Source organism: Solanum verrucosum, unplaced genomic scaffold (genome assembly GCF_900185275.1).
Source record: "Solanum verrucosum unplaced genomic scaffold, falcon-dt-bn FXZP01000306.1, whole genome shotgun sequence".
Lineage (NCBI taxonomy): Eukaryota > Viridiplantae > Streptophyta > Magnoliopsida > Solanales > Solanaceae > Solanum > Solanum verrucosum.
In genome coordinates this window covers 1,057,030-1,070,865 of record NW_026020398.1, presented here as the reverse complement: position 1 = coordinate 1,070,865, position 13,836 = coordinate 1,057,030, and the positions used below count along the sequence as shown (strand labels likewise).

The following is a 13,836-nucleotide window of genomic DNA, read 5'->3' as shown; positions in this document are numbered from 1 at the left end:
TATACCATAATGGAACCAAAAATACATTATTTTTTTAATCCTTGCTACGTCCATGAAACCAACCTTTTATTTATTTATTAATTATGCAGAAAACTTGTCCTCTATGAACGACTTTAGTCAAAATAAATATTATTATATTAGTCTTCTTTTAGACACATTTTATTTTACAATTGTTTTTAGTAAAATTGATAGTACTATTTTAGTTGTCTATAATTGAACTAGTTTATCTCTCATCAATTATATGTTCGATGTACAACTACAACCGCTTATAAACTTGAGGACCAAAACAACTCTGATAATTAAATTAAATGTCTGATCGCCAAAATAAAAGAATATTATAAAAAAAAAAACACACTTCCTAGGAATATAATGTAGTGAAATTCCAACCACACAATATTAATAATTTAATTTGATAGCGACGATACATATATTATTTGTATGTGCTTTAATTACATTTATTTGTTGGGAGGAGAGTAAGAATAAAAAGATGTTCGATAAGACTACAAATATAATGGAGTATAGCATTTTTTAGAGCATTTTTTTTCGTAAACCCTAGCTATTTTTGTGTCCCTTAACCACATACTTTTTTTTGTTTTAAATTACTTATCTGATTTTGATTTGATATAAAGTTTATGCTAATAAAGAAAAAATTTAAATTAATTCTTGTACGGTCTTAAACTAAAGATATATAGAATTTATCAAAATATCAGTATTAATTAATTTTGTGATTTTAAACATGTCATATCACTGTAACATATCATGAAAGTGATTTTGCAGTAATTATTTATTGATAATAATATAATTGTCATTATATTATATTTTGCAGCAAAATAAATATGAATATTTATAACCAACACTTTATATACATATGACTAAAGATTTTAGTGATTGTGGAAGCGATGACATTAACTCAATTATCACTAAATATTTTTTCAGCAAAATACAAAAATAATATATTACAACTAAATATCTCTTTGTTTTAGTATATGTATAGAAACTTTGAAATAAAAAAAAATGTCAAATTTTATTTTAAAAAAACAAATAAGACATATAAATTAAAACTAGAAGTATCTATTAGTTTCTCATATTTTGCCCAATTGTAAACAACTTTAGCATATTATTATAGTCGTTAACTCGTAGGTAATTTCATAGAAACCTCAAATGTCCAACCAAAACACCAATTGAGTTCCACAAAGAAAACAATTAATATCCAGCTAGAAAAAGTAGGAAGAGTAAACCAAGTAGCAAACCCTTTTAATTAATATACTATTCAACAACACAAAAAAAAAGGTGGCATTGCTTGATGTTTGACCAGAAATCTCGTGTTCGAATCTAGGTATATAAAAACAATTTTATTGGATATGTCACTCTTAAATGGATTCTACAATGCACGATTTAAATTTAGTTAGGACTCCAATTGTGGACTCCATACACCGGCTAAAAAAAGTACTACTCAACTTTATTCCTACTTCTTAAAAAAATACTTCCTCCGTTCCTTTTTATATGTCATCTTTTTAGATTTTACTTGTATTAAGAAATTAAGTAAATTTATAATTCTATTCTTACTTAATGTTTTTTTGAAGTCAACTTTTCAATAAATGATAAATAAATCTATCTTTTATTTTTAATTTGTTTGTTGAGATTTCTTTTTCAAAATCATATTTTATAATGTAATGCAATGGTGAGAGTAATTAATCAATATATGAAGTAATTACAATGAACACTAATTACTTGTTAATTTTCCTAGGTTGGTCAAATATCTATTTTCAAGATTAATTAACTATCAAGGGTATAATAGAAAGAATGGAAAAATCATTTTGGCCAGAAAATTTAGCCAGAATGATAAAATAACATATTTCACACTATGTTATTTTACCTTTTTGAACATTTTTACCCTTTTAACTTTAATATCTTTTAATTAAAAAATGAAAAAAAATATCAGTTTATTTTAAAATAAAAAGGATATTATAAACTTTTTAAATTCCTGGTCAAATTCTGACCAAATTTTCTAGCCATTTAGCATTACTCAGAAAGAATATTATAATTTATGTATTGATTTTATGAAATGACAAATATTGTGAACCAACTATTTATAATAAAAATAACATATAAAAATAAATGGAGGGAGTACGTTTTCCAATTAGAACAATTAATGATATTTCCTTCTTGTTTCTTTCCAATCATTCACTTGCACACTTCTTTCCAAGAAAAGTATTGCCGATAAAAAGAGAGAGAAAGAAATATAAATAACTCAAAAAGAAGGATCATATCATTTGATTTCACAAGAAATTCCATTAAGTTATATATAATAATACAAACTTCAAAGTCTTAATTAATAATTGCAACTAAATTCCATCAGGTTATGACTTAAATAACGCACAAACAAACAAAATACAGTACAATTAAGAAGAAAGGAAAAGTAATTACTCCACTTCTATATGATTTGACTAATTGGCTCCCACTCGAGTAGTATAGGGCACGTAGAATTTCGTGTGAATCACGAAGGACCATCTTCCAAGTCTAAATACATCTGGGCGACTCATAGCGAAGTAGTAATGTGAGGGTAAAGAACCCCCAAAAATGAAATAGAACATGAAATTGTAGCTTTCAAGTAAGTTGAATTTATGAAAAAAAATAAAATTCACTATTGAAAGTATTCAAATTCATAAATTTACTTCGAAACAAGGCTGGAACCAATTTGAGACTTGAACCTATGAATAGTAGCCAATGGGTATAGTGTGTTTTCACATACGTATTAATATTTAAGATCACAAAATTAACATATATTTTGATATATTTAATTTATTTTTAATTAAAAAAATTTTTAATTTTTTTTTTATGTCAAATTAAAACTAGACAAATAAATTAAAATAGAGACGTATTTTGAGCAATTAAGACACATGGGTGTGCTACCAGTTGCTGGCTGTAGTAGAACCATGTGTCGACTGTCTCCAATAAAAAACCAAAAAATTTGGAAAAGTGGACACAACTAACGTACTCTAGAAGAATAGTTATATGGCCACCTGAAGAGACCCTTCATCATCACTTGCCTCACTTATTTTTATTTCATTCCTTATAAGATGATCAATTTGTGGGCTCGTAATTTTACGAATGGAGTTTGAAGAGAATAAAATATATATAAATTTTATTTTTATTTTTATAGAGGAGAGGTTGTTTTTTGATAAGATGCATGATCAACTCAAAAGAGAAGATATATTTGACGTAGGGTTATAATAAAACTATAGAAAAATAACAAGATATAAAATAAATGAACTTTATTTGAAGAATAAGAAACTATAATATTACTAGTAATAATAAGGTTGTGAGGAGATGAGGTCATGCCGCTGTCTCTTGATACCCTCTAAAGGGCGACAAGCAATTGATTATATATATATTATTTTTCTATTTTAATTTTCGATCTTTAAATTCTATCCAAGTAATTAATCACTTTTCGAGTTATTTTTCAGTCTATTTTTATCTCTTCTAACTTTTGTTATAGTCAATTTCTCACATCTCCGTACTAGCGCCTCTATACGCTTTTTCCTTATATGTTTGAACTATTTCAGTTTTGTTTTTCTCATCTTATTTGTCACGGAGGCCACTTCCATCTGATTCTCTATAAACTTCATTCCGAATTACACCTCTCTTCAGGGGCGTAGCCAGCATGTCTTTAGGGGTTTCACTCCTTCGGCGAAAAATATTACTAAATATATATGGTTAATATTATTTTTTAGATGTATATAATAGATGTCGAACCCCCTTCGACTAGTTCGTATGTTTACTTCTTCGAATTTTGAATTCCCTTATTAAAAATCCTGACTCCGCTACTGTCTCTCTTAGTATATCCACATGAGCATCTTTATCTCCCCTATATTCATTAGGGCACGCATGTGGCTTCTCTTTTTCATGATATATTTTTTTTTGAACGAATTTACGTATACAATAATCGCATTGAATATGTTGTTGATCTAAGAAGAAAAATATAGTGAGAATATAATTTACATGGTAATAAATCTACTACTTAGCTGTACTGTACATACAATAATAAAAAAAAATTAATACACGTTTAAGAGTTAATAATTTTCCCAATTATGATGATAATTAATCAATGACTAAACAAGATATATTCCATTATTAAAGAAAAATCCAAGAAATAGACCCCCACTAAACTGGTGATAACTAAGTACACTTGATAGCTTACGTTGATTTTCGTAAGAAAACTATATTTTTGGCTTCTTTACAATATCACAAATAGTTCTACTCTATTTATATCTGTTTAATTTTATTTGGCTCTTATCATTATAAAAAAAATAGTTTTTAGTGACAATAAGTATACACAGAGTGCTTAAGCTTTTACCGACATAAGTTAATTGTCATTAGATTCAATGACGCTATAGATTTTAAAGACATTTACAAAAAACGTCAATTGCTGCTAAAGATCATTTTTGTGTAGTATATATTAGAAATAAACTGATTTTAGTAAATTAAGAATAATTTTTTTACGTAGTTTTCATATATGCAAATTTTATGCTCAAATTCATAGTTAAAATACAGTTTCATGACTTTCGAAATCCAAATAATGTCACATAAATTGGGACATGGAAAATAATAATCAAACTTAGATTCTTAAACATGATTAATAGGATTTAATTAAATAAAATAAGTCCCTAATAAATAGTCTCTCAAGAAGATTTACAAGTTAATAATTAGAGTCAAGTAAAATGAAATGATGGGAATAATTATTAGAAAATGCATGGGCAAAATATATAAATGCTATGCATATAAACTCTTGTAAAAACTAAAGCTATATATCACCAAATTAAATGATACACACAAGATCAGGAGATATATCACGTAAAAGTGAAAGCAATGATATGAGTACAAAAAGTAAGTATATTGAAGAATATTAGTATAAATATTATTATGAAAAGATTGAAAAATCATCACAAATATTCTGCTCATTTCTTTTCTATTTCAATTTCTGAATTAGTATATGATGTTTTTTGAACTTTCCATACGTAAAAATGGAATAGAAAAAGGAGCTAGAAACAATATTTGTTATGTGAATGACATCAAAAAATTTATTAAATGAATGAAATTGAGATAGTGATGAAATATGCGATAGTTACGTTACAATGTACTTGAGTGAACTTTACGAAATCGAATCTTTTATTGTTCCTCATTTATCAAAACCCTAACTAATAATTGTATTAGGGGAAAATATTTTGTAGTATTATGTAATATCTGTGCCATGTAAGTCGGCTCATCACTTTGCAAATGTGTTTCTTTGCAATTTGCATAATTTTTCTTGTCTGTCTGTCAATCAAATTACTTCCGTTGGGTGGGACAAAAAGAAAAGAAAGGAAAATAATTATTTAAAGAAAATCAAAAGATATGGTGTACTTAATTAATTTAGTGATTTTAACTTTTAAATCAAGGAAAAGGAGAATTGACAGCTTTAAATAATCGGAAATAAATGCATACCGTCCAAGTATAATAATTACGTAATTTATAGTGGAGATGAGAATGATTTAGTTCAATTTTTTTTCTTTGTCAAGTTTTGGGGGAAATTAATCGGTACATTCTCTCTTTCTTTTGTTTACTAATTATTAGCAGAGTCAGATTAAATTTGAATTCACATTGAAAGTCCTACACTAAAAGGGGTAAAATGCTATGATTGTTTGTAACAAACTTTGAAGTGATGAAAATAAATTTCAATCACAATTTTTTTTGAAGAAACAACAATATTTTATTAATAAATAGTATGAAAACAATTTTGTCTTGATTCTTCTTAATTACATCATGACTCGAACGCGGTTAGTAGATTTGAACTTCCTACATGAAATAAATTTGTGAATCTTGTTAAAGTATTTCATTATCAAAAGGAGTCTGACATATTTTAACCTCTTAATGAGTATCCCAATAATTTATGGAATATTTGAGATGCTTTTTCAAAAAAATATATTATGTTTATATAGGCATGAGCTAGGGTTTATGATAAAGTACCCTCCGAGATAGGGTTTGGGTAAAGTAATCTCCAAGAATACTTACTGAAATAGAACTTGTCCGATAAAGTCCTACAAAATCTCGATGTCTAAAGCAATTCTGTACCCAAAAGGACTCAAATTTGAAACCTCTAATTAAGAATTGAAAGATATTTATCACTCTACCACGACCATCAATATAATTAACCGATACATTCTTGATAAAATCATAATCAGATTTGAAGAGAAAAGGTTGGGGAAAAGATATTATTAATAACTAGCATGTAAATAATTGGTCAATCCCTTTTCATTTAACAATGTTCACCTTTTTCATTGATAAAATAATTTTGAAATAAGAAAGTACTAACATGTTGGTAGCTCCAGTAAATGGAATTATTTCTCGAATCTTTGAAATTATGCTACATAAATAATTAATCTCGAACCTTATTGTTCATAAATAATTCATTAAGTTACTATTCACATAAAAAAAAAGATTTTTTATGGGAAAAATCATAATATAAGTGAACGTTGCAGTCTAGATATCATGTAAGACAGTATTTTAGCTGTAAATTGCATTTTTTTATTATAAAAACGTCGTCCTATTTTGAATCTTCAAATTCAAGTTGAAGTGTTTAACTAAAATTAATCCTATTCCCTTGAGCTTTTATCATGATATCATCAATTATACGTACTAATTAAGGAAAAATGTTAAGATGAAAAATCTGATCTATGATATGTAAAGAAAGAAAGAAAGACGAAATTTTCACGCTCTTAATTAGGAAATAATTTAAAGCTAGATTAATGTCGAAAAATAATGTATTAGGGCCTATTTGACATTGATGCTAAACACCACTTATTTTCATAAATTTTTTTTTTATAAAAAAAAATAGATTTTCAGAAAAATGCTTTTAAAAAAATAATTTGTATTTGGCTAATTCATTAGAAAAATGATTTTTTATAAGCATATTGTGTTTGGCTGATCTTTTTTAAAAAATGCTTTTGAGAGTCAAATTACGATAAAGGACAAATATTAATGTACTTTTAATACTAAAATTATTTTATAGAGAGAAGCTAGTTTAACCATCTATTACAAAAAATTAAATTAAATTTTTATTTTTATAAAATTAAAATATTCAAATTCAAATTTTCAATCAATATTATACATTTTTTGGAGGGTTGAATCTTTAATTGTTATTTTTTTCTTTTTTCTAATCTTCCAAAAATATTGTTGTTACCTTTTTCTCTAATTCCACAAATTAATATGTAAAATAATAAATAAAATACTAATACATAAATGTAAAATAAAATATAAAATTTATTGTATAAAAATAAAAAATAAATGAAATTAAATGAAATTAACCAAAAAATATGAGATATCTTAATTAATTAATAATTTATATAAATTGGAGTTGAAAAATATTAATTTTTGCTTCTGCTTTTTGTAAGAAACATAAAATTTTAGTTTCTTCAGCAGAAAAACTGCTTCTACTTTCATTTAAAAGCAATTTTACAGATTTGCTAAACATCTATTTTTTTTGAAAAAAATGTTTTTTTCTCAAAATAAGTGTTTCTCGGCTCTCAACATTAACTAAACACGCTGTTTATATTTTAATTATCTCATTTTTTGGGATAGTAATTCTATTATTTTAATATAAATGATGAAAATAATTCTGAAATCAATTAATACCTTAAATAAAATAATAAAATAAATTAATTTTAAAATTTATGTCACGATTATCATTCTTATTTCACGTATTAAACGACTCCACATCTTCCAAAAAAAAAAAAAAAAGTAAAGAGTCCAAATTCTTAACCCTTTTTTCTTATTGCATGTGTTTTGCCGTCTTCCTAGAAGCGTGATTCATCGCTTAAATATTCGCATAATTAGCTTAAAAACAAGTTTACCGTGTTTATAATGAAGACAAATTATCTTAATCACATTATACGTGAGCCACCCTTCAATATCTGCATGATGAAACTTGTCTTTATATATATATATATATATAAATTTATGTAAAACACTTATGTCGATAAAAATATTTAAATGGCGATAGCTAACAATAATGGTTGGTTGATAGTAAATGATAGTTAGAGTTATCTAATAACTGGTAGAGATGGTGGCTGATAATTGATTAATCATGGTGATTGATGATAATGATGATAATTGGTGATATTGACTAATAATTATGATGATATATAATAAGATATAATGATAGTTGCGATAACAAATCGTGGTAGTTATTCATATATATAGTGTTAGCTAGTGTTGGTGTTAGAGGTATTTGAGGATCGGAAGGTGGACGAAGGAAAATTTATATCAATTTAAATAATTAAGAGACATTTTAGGTCTTTTTCGAATAAATCTATTATTAATATGTTTTTGCAACATATTAAAAGAGGAAAAATATCATATAAAATAGGACAAGGAGAATATGTTTTTTCATATGTAAAAGTTTTTAAGTGGTAAATTTGAATACTTGAGTTTGAAATAATATGAAAATATTAGTTGTTTAATTTAGTTGTATAGTTTTAAGCAATATTTCAATGACAAATTTAAATACTTGATTTGTCAAAACAATAATATGTATATCAATTTTATTTTTTTAATTTAACCATGAAAAACGTTCATTAATTGGTTATACTTTCATTCTAAAAGTTCAAATCTAAAACCTTTTATTAAGGCGTAAGAACTTATCAAATCACTTTATGGTAAATAATAAACATAAGTATAATACGACAAGTAAAACACACGTATTATTCATATACATCTTTTCTCTTACATATTAACTTTTTATTTAAAAAAGAATTCACATATATGCCTCTCTTTTTTTAGGGTTTTAAATTTGTATTTATCCATATTAAAACCTAATTAATTAGAATTCGCTTCACGTAGGGTTTATTCGAGCAAAGTGCTTCATATTAATTTTTTTATTTTATATCTAGGATTCAAACTAAAATCCTCTAATTAAAAAAATAATAAGTTTATATGCTATATCACATCATACTGTAATTCATATATATGTCTTGCATGTATTTAAAAGAACATTCATGAATCATCACGATAATATAAAGCGCGATTAAATTTACTACTACTAAAGAGGAGGCGGTCGACCTATTTGCATAATATCATAAATTATTAAAAACGTGTTTTCTTTATAATACATGATCATTTTTTTCTCTAGTCATACTTGTACACTCTTAAATTAGTTGTGAAAAAATTAATTTTTTTTTCTCTAAAATACCAAATTTAACTAAAGTCCAAAAATTAGAAAAACTGACAGATTAGATACAGCCAACTAATTTTCACTATAAAACTCAACCTTCACACCCTATTTCTTCTTGCCTCTGTCACTAATCTTCTGCAACTTCCCCTCTCCTCCATCCGCCGTCGCCGCCGCCGCCGTGGTTGTCGTTGCCGGGATGGATGTAAAACAACCCCAACCACCTCCTTCCACCGTCAAAATCAGAAGAACCACCAGTTCCGACGGTAGTGGATCTGGATCTATCATTCTTGGGAAATACCAATTGGGTCGTCTATTGGGTCGAGGTAGCTTTGCTAAAGTGTACCTTGGTCGTTGTTTAGATGATAATACTGAAGTTGCTGTTAAAATTATTGATAAATCCAGTACTACCATTGATGCTTCTATGGAGCCACGGATTATCCGTGAAGTCTCCGCCATGCGCCGCCTTAATCACCACCCGAATATCCTCGAACTTTTTGAAGTTATGGCTACGAAAACTAAGATCTATTTCGTTATGGAACTAGCTCACGGCGGTGAGCTTTTCACAAAGCTTAACCGCCGTGGCCGGTTTTCTGAATCCACCGCTCGGTTTTACTTCCATCAGCTTGTCTCCGCTTTACATTTCTGCCACCAAAACGGCGTTGCTCATCGTGATATCAAGCCACAAAATCTCCTCCTAGACAAAGAGGGTCACCTCAAAATCTCCGATTTCGGACTCTCCGCCTTGCCGGAGCAGTTACAGAACGGTCTCCTTCATACCGCGTGTGGTACGCCGGCGTATACTGCTCCGGAGGTGGTTTACAGAAGAGGGTACGACGGAGCTAAGGCGGATGCTTGGTCATGTGGGGTTATTCTCTTTGTGTTCCTCGCCGGTAGGTTACCGTTCAATGATAGCAATTTGCCTAACATGTATAAAGCTATACACCGGCGTGAGTATCAGTTTCCCGATTGGGTTTCAAAGTCAGCTCGGAGGATAATTAACCGGCTGCTTGATCCTAATCCGGAAACGAGATACGGAATTGAAGAGCTCATGAACACTCTATGGTTTAAGAAATCATTTTCGATGAAACCAGAACAAAGCACGAAGCAATTTGGCGAGGGGATTTTGGAGAAAGAAAGCAAACACATGGAGAGTATAAATGCATTTGATTTAATTTCAATGTCTTCAGGGTTGGATTTATCGGGGATATTTGAAGAAGAATTGAACAAGAAGGAGATGAGATTTACGACGAGTGTAGAAGTAAACGTGATAGAAGAGAAGGTGATGAATGTTGGTAAAAATGCAGGATACAGAGTAGAGAAAAGGAAGAATGGTGGAATTGGGTTGGTGAAAGGGAGAACTGTTTTGTTAGTTGAAATCTTGGAGGTGGCAAAGGAATTGTTGTTGGTGGAGTTCAAAGTCGTTAATGGAGGATCAGAATTCGAGGATCGTCAATGGGAAGAACTGAAAGCTGGATTGAAAGAAATAGTTGTTTCATGGTACAACAATTAGTGATCGAGAAGAATTGAAAGTAGTAGTCATTTCAATGGTATACCGATGAGTGATCGATATTGGTGGTGGTGGTGGACGGCGATTTTGGCGGGTAATGACGGTGGCCGGAGGCGTTGTATAGAGGAAGTAGACATCATGGATTCATGTTTCAGGATGTTTAGTTAGTAAACTAGGCTTACCATTATGATGCTATTTTAGTTTTTTTTGAATTATGTAAATGGATATGAAAATCAGTTTCTTGTTTTAGCTGAACAATTTTTTAATCATTTTTTTTTTTGTATGTATATTTGAGTTTGATTAACAAGAAGATAGTAGAATTTAATACGCGTCCTTAAACCAAAAAGTTTCCGATTTGAGTTCGTGGTACAGAGTCCGGCTCCTCCGTACCTCTTTTTAGGGAGACTCCATACCTTTTTTAGGGAGCACTTTATCTCCAATGTGGAACTTCTCAAAGCAAATTCAGATTTAGTCGGGTTCCTAAGTCGCTTGATTTATCTCCAATGTGAAACTTCTCGAAGTGAATCTAGATTTAGCCGGGCTCCTAAGTCGCTTTATCCCTAGTGGGACTTTTCGGCGAGATTTCAGATTTAATTGGGCTCCTTCGCACCCATTTATTAGGGAGCGCTTTACCTCAAATGTGGAACTTCCCAGCTTGAATCTGGATTTAGTTAGGCTCCTGTGTGCCCTTTTGTAAGGGAGCCTTTACCCTCACCCCCAATGTGGAATTTGTTTTTAGTCGGGTTCCTGCGTACCCCTTTGTTAGGAAGCCTTTACCTTGACGTGGGACTTTTCGTGTTCCAATATAGATATCCTCAATGTGAGATTTTTCGGCGTGAATTTTAGAGCTCTAATATAGATACACTTAGTGTGAGACTTTTCGACGTGAATTTTCGAGCTTCAATATAGATATTCTCAATGTGAGTTTCCGAACTCCAATATAGGTATCAAACTAGGGGAGAAACTAAAGAAAAAAATTAGAACAAAAAAAAACTTGCAACTTATTGAGTTTCTCTAGTGTTTTCCAGTCTAAAACACAACAGCTAGACATCACAAAATGACATTAATATACAGAAAAAAAACTGATGGCTGCTATCAAAGCAGTAAAACAAATCTTTGGTCCCCAACCAACAGTATAGTTCCAACTTCCAATAAGGTAAAATGCAAAAACAAAAAACAGTGTAACTATTTTTGTTTTTTCTCAACTCAAAAAGAATCAACCAAGAAAAGTAAGTATATGCTTGTAAACAAAGATAAACACGTATTGCCTTCCAGATCATCATACACACGGGTTAAAATTCAATTTTGATTCTCCACAATTTGATTCAGACATAAAGCTCGAACTCAAACAAATACATATGAAGATAGAAGTTTTATCATAGAGTTTTGATAACGATTCAAGATTTAAATATGGTAAACTCGAGATCAAAGTTTATTTTAATCAATTTGATTTATTGGTTTAACAACTCAATTCTATTTTTTTTAATCCTAAAACTTTAATTTATGTGTTGAGACCTTGTTATTTTCTCTCTACTAATATAATGTTTGAGAAGATGGTGGTCCAGCTAACAATGTAAAGACTCAAATTCCAAGTCATAAATATTCTTATGATTTTTTCTAAGGTTTTGATGGTGTTATCCTATTAGTATTATTCCGTGAACCTTTATAGATATTTTCATGTATTCCAATAAAATAATAATAATAGCTCAATTGAGTAATTTTTATTCTTCTAGTGGGATTTGTGCCTTTTTAATATGCTGTAAATAAAGATAATCAATAAATTGCCGTCCAGCTCATCACTCCTACTTGTTGGATCATCAGATGCTGTAGATATTCAGAATTTTAAAGAATTGTGTTCAGTATCCGCATTGGAGTTCGACTATACATAGGGCCTCATTTGGGAGAAAACGCTCTCTATTAAGAACTTTTTTTCCTACTCAGAATTTAAACTCGAGACCTCTAATTAAGGAAAAAGCGGTAGAGCTGATGGTTGACATCACAACAGTAAAAAATATCTTTTGTCCAAATAGTAATTCCATTAACAAGCTAGATATGCAAATGTAATCAATGAAAAATCAAGAATCAAAATATATGATTGGCTGCAAAATATAGATTATAGTAAAACAATAAAAAAAATTCAAACTAAAAATGACATTTTCTACCAGTTGGGGATGAATACTGTTAACAGCACAGAAAAACATAGGTGACCAGCTCACTACACAACAATTAGTAGTAGCTAGTTGATGGTATTATTTCAATGACATAATGCTGCTGCACAAATTCTGACAGAATACAGAGAACACTACAGAAGTTGCACAACACAAAACACTGATGGTGTATTTCTCAAACCGATAAGTCAGTAGTTTATACATGAAACTTACTCTCTCAATAATTTAGATATGAAATTATATATATAAAAATAATTTAAATGTGTTTTTGACACTTATCTCTAAAGAAAAATGAAGTAAATGGTTGTGGAGGAAGTCAATTGTGTCTATAATACTAGATAATGTTGCCCGTGTTATGCACGGGCCCATTAATATAAATGCTATATTTTGGGGCAAATAACCGAGTTTTTGAAGCGATTGTTTGCGTGGATAAAAGAATAAGTTTTTTTATCACAAATTTGTACTTTCTTTGACGCTATTTAAGGCATAATAAGACTACCCACATACAACATTTTTGAAATATTTTATGTTGTCAATTATCATGATTTATAGTATTTTTACGATAGATTCACTTCAAGAAGCAGAGGAATTTTTTGTATTTTTTTCAAAACATATTTTATGTTGTCAATTATCATGATTTATAGTATTTTTACGCAATTTTTAAATATAAAAAAACTAAAAAAAATAAGACAAATAAATTAAAATGGACCCAATATATGTTATTTTTATTGTCTCAATTTATATGACACAAATGAAATTTGGAGAGTCATCCAAATTTTCATTTAAAAAAAAAAAGTTTTTAGTTATTAATTATTGTGATTTGTAATATTTTTATGTAACTTTCAAATAATGTACATTACTGGTCACTTTGTCCTAATTTATGCGATATGGATAAAATTACAAAATTAACCCTTTTAAAATGTCTTTAAGATATTTTAAGTTGTTAATTATTA

At 28.9% G+C, this 13,836-nt stretch overlaps 1 protein-coding gene across 1 annotated transcript; it reads left to right on the top strand.

Annotated features, from left to right (window-relative positions):
- The first annotated feature begins 9,341 nt into the window (after positions 1-9,341).
- Positions 9,342-10,989, top strand: LOC125839473 (CBL-interacting serine/threonine-protein kinase 7-like). Its single transcript, XM_049518448.1, has one exon. It carries the CDS (start codon positions 9,405-9,407, stop codon positions 10,716-10,718), a length of 1,314 nt encoding a protein of 437 aa, XP_049374405.1. The 5' UTR covers positions 9,342-9,404; the 3' UTR covers positions 10,719-10,989.
- The last annotated feature ends 2,847 nt before the right edge of the window (positions 10,990-13,836 follow it).